Here is an 8,238-nt window from a genome sequence, read left to right as displayed (position 1 = left end):
AAAACAATATAGAGGGCATAGCCACATCAGCTCCAGCCACCCCAGCCCCTCAAGGACGCACAGCCCGGAGACACCAGACCTCCTGAGGCTTCCAAAGGAGCTGGGACTCTCAATTTTCATGCGAAATTAACACTGCTGCTTCCAAGCCCTTGGGGAAAGAAATAGTAATACTAGTGATTCTACATCATTTCTTCATGAAAACACTGTGATGGAAAACTGAGCACATCGAGAGTCCCCCTGCAGGGCACACTGGCCCGCAGCCCCTGACCTGCAGCAAATCAAGCTGCATGTGCTGATGTCCAGGTGGGGCCAGGGCCTTCTGGGTCCTCTGTGAGGTAGAGGGGGAGGAAACAGGTAGGGGTGGATTGAGAGTGTCCTGTCAGAGACACTCAGAGGAGCCCTTCACGTGCTTTTATTAATTTAATTGACACATAGTAGGTTATAAGCCCATTGCACAGATGGGGAACCTGAGGCTCTGACGAGTAAATGGACAGGATCATCCAGTTATGAAATGTCTTATCCTTGTCACTCAGGTGTCCATCTTCCCTCTTCCTTCTCTGTCCTTCTGGCATCTCCTCCTTCCTTCCTCTGTCCCAGCCATGACCTTCCCGGCTCCCTGTCTTCCAGTCCACACTCCTGGCTGCTGGGCAGGCAGGGCTCAGCCACATCCAGGCTGTGATCTCTCTGGGGCACCATGTCCAGGCTCACAGATGAGAGTGGAGGAGGGGCTGCTGGGAGACTCAGGTGGGGCTGCTGCTTTCCAGGTGGGGGAACAGAGGCCCAGAGAGGGCACAGGCCTTACCCAGGGTCACACAGCAGGAACCGCATCCTCTCCTTCCCCAAGTCCTCCCTCTGTGCTATTAAATGGATCTAAAGAGATGGGAATACCAGACCACCTGACCTGCCTCTTGAGAAACCTATATGCAAGTCAGAAAGCAACAGTTAGAACTGGACATGGAACAACAGACTGGTTCCAAATAGGAAAAGGACTACATCAAGGCTGTATATTGTCACCCTGCCTATTTAACTTATATGCAGAGTACATCATGAGAAACGCTGGGTTGGAGGAAGCGCAAGCTGGAATCAAGATTGCCGGGAGAAATACCAATAACCTCAGATATGCAGATGACACCACCCTTATGGCAGAAAGTGAAGAGGAACTAAAAAGCCTCTTGATGAAAGTGAAAGAGGAGAGTGAAAAAGTTGGCTTAAAGATCAACATTCAGAAAACTAAGATCATGGCATCTGGTCCCATCACTTCATGGGAATAGATGGGGAAACTGTGGAAACAGTGTCAGACTTTATTTTTTTGGGCTCCAAAATCACTGCAGATGGTGACTGCAGCCATGAAATTAAAAGACACTTACTCCTTGGAGGGAAAGTTATGACCAACCTAGATAGCATATTCAAAAGCAGAGACACTACTTTGTCAACAAAGGTCCGTCTAGTCAAGGCTATGGTCTTTCCAGCGGTCATGTATGGATGTGAGAGTTGGACTGTGAAGAAAGTTGAGCATAGAAGAATTGATGCTTTTGAACTGTGGTGTTGGAGAAGACTCTTGAGAGTCCCTTGGACTGCAAGGAGATCCAACCTGTCCATTCTAAAGGAGATCAGTCCTGGGTGTACTTTGGAAGGAATGATGCTAAAGCTGAAACTCCAATACTTTGGCAACCTGATGCGAAGAGTTGACTCATTGGAAAAGACTCTGATGCTGGGAGGGATTGGGGGCAGAAAGAGAAGGGGACGACAGAGGATGAGATGGCTGGATGGCATCACCGACTTGATGGACATGAGTTTGAGTGAACTCTAGGAGTTGGTGATGGACAGGGAGGCCTGGCGTGCTGTGATCCATGGGGTCACAAAGAGTCGGACATGACTGAGTGGCTGAACTTAACTTAAAGTTGTCTTTTAGCCTTAGATGTAAATTGGAGGGTCATTTTGTTGAGGTAAGTTGGGAACAGCTTTGAGGACCGATACCCCCATCAGCCCTCACCCCAGTGCCCCTCCCCACCCTGGCACTGCCCACCGGGAGGCCCGCAGGCTCCAGGGCTCCACTGGCAATTGGGGCTCAAGGAGCTTTGTGAGTCCAGGGAAGGTCTCAGGTTTGCTCTGTGTTTCTCTTTCCAGGCTCGGCTTGTCCCAGGGTTTATTATCAGCAAAGATGATATAATAATCCCCTGATGGCAGGAAGCTGGCTGGGGCTCAGGGTGCTGGCCCTTCCTCCCTGGGGGCCTCTCAGCAAATAGTCCCTTGGAAACAGGGCAGCTGTCCCTGAGGAGGGGACGGGCTGGGAGGGGCCTCACTCCCCCCACACTGGACCCTGGAGGAGGCCCTGTGTGAGCAGGACTGCAGCCCTGGCTGGCGGGACTGTCTTGGGCAGGTGACCTGGGCAATTCCATGGTCTCCAGGGTCCCTGCCACTCTGGCTATATGTCCCTGTCACAGCCCTGAAGGCCCTTCAGGTCCCTGTTCTCCTGTCTCAGTTCCAGCCCAGGCCCCTCCTCCATGGGAAGCTTGGCTCCATGCCTGCATCCCTTCTGAGTCAGAAGACCCCTACTGGGCTGCCTCAGGGCCCCTGGGACCCTGGAATCCACACCCCCCTCCCCTAGTCATCTCTAGTCTGTCACCCCAGCCCCCACTCCAGTCCTGGTTGCCTTCTCAGGGTTGTCCCCTCCTAGGGGTCCAGCAGGGGCCTCCTCTTTCAGCTCCTGCCCTTAAAAGGGGGCCAGTCATCCGTCCATCCCCACCCCCTCCCTGGGATGCCCTGAAAGGCTTCACATCAGAATCAGATATAGCATCCTTGTTCATTTCCAATCCCTTCTTCCCAACTTGGAAGCTGCTAACCAGTCTCCCAGGCCAGGAGAATCCTCACTCAGGTAGGACTGCTGCTGCTGCTGCTGCTGCTACTAAGTCGCTTCAGTCGTGTCCGACTCTGTGCAACCCCATAGACGGCAGCCCACCAGGCTTCCCCGTCCCTGGGATTCTCTAGGCAAGAACACTGGAGTGGGTTACTTCTAGATATTTCCAGGCTCGCCTCTGGATGACAGTTTTGGAGCTTAAAAGCTAAACATTATGTTCATTTATTCTGTGGTTCCTCCAGGACACTCCACCTTGGAGTCATGCTGGGTTGGAGTTTCCGTGCCCCAGTGAGGAAGAGTCACATGGGAAGGCAAAATGTGGAGGAGGGGATTCAGAACAGTTCCTGTTTTCCTTGTCATCTTGTCCCCACGTCCCCAGGGCCTTGCTCTCACCCCATGGCTCCTCCCTGTTAATCTCTGCAGCTGCCCTCGTCCGGGTGGAGCTGTGTCCCCTCAGATGGCAGCTCCTTCTAGTGATGGCTCCTGGGAGGACAGGCCAGCACACCTGTGTCTCCAGGTTGCTATGGGAGGAGGCCATGGCCCTAAAGGTGTGTCCTGGGTCTCAGAGCCATGAGCTTTGGTCCTGGGCTCCCACTCAGGGCCTGGCTGTCCGGCTGAACTGTAGAGCAAAGCTCTCAAACCTACAGCTTTGGCATTTTCATCTGAATTTCCCACTCCTATCTACAGGGCAACCTCAGGGAAATACTTAACTACCCAGCTTCAGTTTTCTCATCTGTAAAATGTGGTTAGCAGTACAATCCAGTATCCCATTTCCGAAACCTGTGGGTCTGCTCTGGAATTCAGAATTTTTCAGCTCCAGATAGGTGACATGGTGTATCTACTCGGTATGATGTCACACTCACTGGGGTCTGAAAGCACCTTGTAATCAGATACATTAGTGTTTGTGCAACTGAACTTTTGGACATAAATTGTCTCATGTTTGTTCAGGTCAAAATTTGTTATCAAATGAATTTTTTCAAAATTCTTTTTTCAATAGTGTTTGTGCAACTGAACTTTTGAACATAAATTGTCTCATGTTTGTTCAGGTCAAAATTTGTTACCAAATGAATTTTTTCAAAATTCTTTTTTCAATTTTCCTAGTCTTGAAGGGTTGGGATTGCAGATAAGGACCAGCCTAACTTCTGTCTCCCTAGATAAAGGTACACAGCTCAGAGAGATAAAATATTCATGGTTTGAAGCCAGACCAAGCATGGCTATAAGGTTTGGGATGACAAGTCTCCTGACAAGGCCAAGGCTGATGGGTGGGGAGAAACATTCTGGAGCGGCTGTGCTGTTACCCGAGTGTCTGAGCCGTTGGTTCCAACTCCACAGATCCTGAGCCTCAGCCCTCACAGGGCCCTGAGCCTTTTCCAGGCATCTTGACTCCAGAGCTGGATCTTTTTCTGGTGGGTGTCAGCAAAGAACACTGCTGTATCGATGACCTAGGCCTGCACAACCATCAGGAGCTCCACATGACTGTCCTCAGGCCTGGGCTCTCTGACCATCATCATGGGCTACTTTCTCCGCCTGCTGCAGCTGCTCTCCACCTGCATGGCCTTCTCCCTGGTGGCTGGTGTGAGCACTTTGCAGGCGGCTGCAGGTAACTGGTCCATATTTGTCTGGTGCTTCTGCTTCGTCATGACCCTCATCATCCTCATAGTCGAGTTGTGTGGGCTTCAGTCCCGCCTCCACCGCTCCTGGGACGGCTTTCTCATCACCAGTGCCTCCTGTGCCACCTTCTTATGTCTCTCAGGCTCCGTCATCTTTGCCACCGCCTGCATCCAGTTGCTGCCTCACAGCCCCTTTGGCGACCACGCCATTGCGGTCACTGCCTTTTCCAGCCTTGCATCTGTGGCTTATGCCACTGAAGTGGTCTGGACCTGCGCCTGGTCTGGAGAGTTCTCCTGCTCTGTGCTCACCTTGCCAGGCCTGTTTCACAGGCTGGAGATCTTCGTGGCCTGTGTCATCTTCGCTTTCATCAGCAGCCCCCACCTGTATGTGCACCAGCCGGCCCTGGAGTGGTGTGTGGCTGTGTACTCCATCTGCTTCCTCCTGTCAGCAGTGACCCTCCTGCTGAACTGGTACAACTGGGACAACAGGCTGCCCGTTCCCGTCCCCCTTGTGCATTTGGGGCTGACCCTGCTCTCGGCCCTCCTCTACGCCTCCGCTGTGGTCCTCTGGCCGCTCTACCAGTTCAACGGGGAGTTCGGCGGGCAGCCCCGGAGGTCCAGCGACGTGAGCTGCCATGATAAACTCACCTCCTATATATGCACCTGGGACCAGCGACTGGCTGTGGCCGTCCTGACTGCCGTCAACCTGCTGATTTATGTGGTTGACCTGGTGGACTTGGCCCGCTGCTTTTTTTATCAGCTTCTGAGGCTCTGCACCAGGCCCCCTGATTCCCTCTTATTGTCAGTGGAGACATCTTCACCAAGCTCGGTCGTCCTCTGATGTTCTCTTCCTGGCTCCCTCTCTCCCTTCTCACATCCTTTCCCACTCATCTTGCTCTTTCCTGTTCCCTTCCCTCCTTCTTCTCTGTCTCCCTTCTGTCTCGTGTGATTGCCCATAATTCTGTTTTGCCTCTTTCTTGTGTTGTTCCATCTTTTCTGCATTTTCTGCTTTTTGCCCCTTTTCTGGTCATCCTTGGTTTTCTCATCTCCTATGTGCTGACCACCTCTCTCCATCTTCCTTCTTCTGATCCATCAGGACCTGAGACTCCTTCCTCCTCTGCCCACCGCCCCATCCTGCCTCCTAAGGTGCTGACTCCACAGCACACAGCCCTCTGTGCAGCTGTTCACACCCTGCGCCTCAGGAGGCTCTGGTTGTCTGTCACCCTGGCTGTGTTTTAGTTGGTACAGATATGCAGAGTGGGGTGAGTGCAGGTACCTAGGGATTGGACCCCGATTTCCCAGTGGAGGGGGTTGTAGAGTGTTATTGTTGTTCAGTCTCTCAGTTGTGTCCGACTCTTTGCGACCCCCATGGACTGCAGCACACCATGCTTCCCTGTCCTTCACCATCTCCCGGAGCTTGCTCAAATGCGTGTCCATTAAGTCAGTGATGCCATCTAACCATCTCATCCTCTGTCACCCCCTTCTCCTCCTGCCTTCAATCTTTCCCATCATCAGGGTCTTTTCTAGAGTCGGCTTCTTTTTAAGTTAAAACAAAACCTCTGGAGGTCAATAATTCCCAGTGGGTGGGAGTCTTGAAGCAGAGACTTGGGTCCCTGGGCTCCATCTGGTGCTCAACCCCACCTGAGATTGGCTGCAGAATTTTTGCAGGTTCACTAAACACCCACTGTCTAGAGGGCTTTTTAGAGGAAGTTGTGATGACTTCCATCCCAAATACTTTCCGGACATTGAAGTAGGGGCTGGCAGAGAACCCCAGGGTCTTGAAGATACCTGTCTGCAGTGTTGGTGAGGGGCAGCAATGTGGCCTTTCTGCCTCAGTGATCAAAACAGCAGGTCCTGCCTCTGTAGGGAGAAGAGTGTGGGCCCCTGCAGCCTTAAAGGTGATGTTAGCCTGGATTTTTTTTTTCCTGATCAGGAAGGCAAAAATTAGTGAATATGCCTATTCCTAAAGGGGAAGTTTCTTTTCATTCCTTTTCCCAGCCGGGTTACTTCAGAAGGTGGGAATTGCTTCTGCTGTAGTGAAGGGAATTGCATCCCTGACTGATGCTCACAGAAGTACAATTCTATGTTTCAGTGGCTTTCTCTGCTGCTTCCTGCTTCTCTGGGAGTCATGAATAAGATAGGAAAAGGAGTATGTCAAGGCTGTATATTGTCACCTTGCTTATTAAACTTCTATGCAGAGCACCTCATGAGAAAACTGGAGTGGAAGAAGCACAAGCTGGAATCAAGATTGCCGGGAGAAATATCAATAACCTCAGATATGCAGATGACACCACCCTTATGGCAGAAAGTGAAGAGGAACTAAAAAGCCTCTTGAGGAAAGTAAAAGAGGAGAGTGAAAAAGTTGGCTTAAAGCTCAACATTCAGAAAACTAAGATCATGGCATCTGGTGCCATCATTTCACGGGAAATAGATGGGGAAATAGTGGAAACTGTGTCAAACTTTATTTTTTGGGGCTCCAAAATCACTGCAGATGGTGACTGCAGCCATGAAATTAAAAGACGCTTACTCCTTGGAAGAAAAGTTATGACCAACCTAGATAGCATATTCAAAAGCAGAGATATTACTTTGCCGACTAAGGTCCGTCTAGTCAAGGCTGTGGTTTTTCCAGTGGTCGTGTATGGATGTGAGAGTTGGACTGTGAAGAAAGCTGAGCGCCGAAGAATTGATGCTTTTGAAGTGTGGTGTTGGAGAAGACTCTTGAGAGTCCCTTGGACTGCAAGGAGATCCAACCAGTCCATTCTGAAGGAGATCAGCCCTGGAATTTCTTTGGAAGGACTGATGCTAAAGCTGAAACTCCAGTTCTTTGGCCACCTCATGAGAAGAGTTGACCCATTGGAAAAGACCCTGATGCTGGGAGGGATTGGGGGCAGGAGGAGAAGGGGACGACAGAGGATGAGATGGCTGGATGGCATGACTGACTCCATGGGCGTGGGTCTGAGTGAACTCCAGGAGATGGTGATGGACAAGAAGGCCTGGCATGCTGCGATTCATGGGGTCGCAAAGAGTCGGACACAACTGAGCGACTGAACTGAATTGAACTGAACTGAACTGAACTGATATGAATGTATAAGTATGTAAATCTTATTCCCAGAAGCTTCTGGTTCCCATCAACCCCCTGCTGTCAATCATGGAGAAAATCTCATCCCTTTTCCGCAATCACAGTGTACTTTTTTAACCTCAACGTTAAGATAAAGAAAAACAAAACAAAACAATGCCTCCTCCCCTCCTCACCAATCAAAAGACCCTAATTAACCCAAATTTATCTAGAGCTCAGAAGAGGCCTAGCAGATTTCCCTTCTCACCCACCCGGCCCTGGGTGGGGTCCCTGGTGGGGTCCTTCCCACTGTCTTCTCACCCTCACCTGACCTAGACCTTAGGGAGTGGACCATCCCTAGAAAACTAGTTTGAGCCTCACCCCAGTGCCCAATATCCCATCAGATAACTCTTATAAGGCTCCTGCCAGCTCCTTGATCTGTTTCTTTAATAGTTTATGCCAGGGACTTCCCTGGTGGTCCGCTGGTTGAGACTCCTGGCTTCCACTGCAGGGGGAGTGGGTTCTATACTTGGTCCGGGAACTAAGGTCCCACCTGCCATTCAGCGCAGGCAAAAACATTAAAAAAAAAAAAAAGTTGTGTGCCTGTGTGCATGCGCAGCTTGTTTGCCTGGGTATGAGCGTGCGTGTCCGTGTGCAGGCAGGCTGGCATTGGCACCAGCAGCCCTTTGTGTAACTGTGGTGAGAAAGTCACCCCA

At 51.0% G+C, this 8,238-nt stretch overlaps 1 protein-coding gene across 1 annotated transcript; it reads left to right on the top strand.

Moving 5' to 3' along the window:
• LOC102183827 (myeloid-associated differentiation marker-like) lies at positions 4,288-5,308 on the top strand. Its single transcript, XM_013972945.2, has one exon. It carries the CDS (start codon positions 4,367-4,369, stop codon positions 5,306-5,308), a length of 942 nt encoding a protein of 313 aa, XP_013828399.2. The 5' UTR covers positions 4,288-4,366.

This window comes from Capra hircus, chromosome 21, assembly GCF_001704415.2.
Source record: "Capra hircus breed San Clemente chromosome 21, ASM170441v1, whole genome shotgun sequence".
Lineage (NCBI taxonomy): Eukaryota > Metazoa > Chordata > Mammalia > Artiodactyla > Bovidae > Capra > Capra hircus.
Note: the sequence above shows the minus strand (reverse complement) of the source record. Positions and strands in the feature narration are given on the sequence as shown.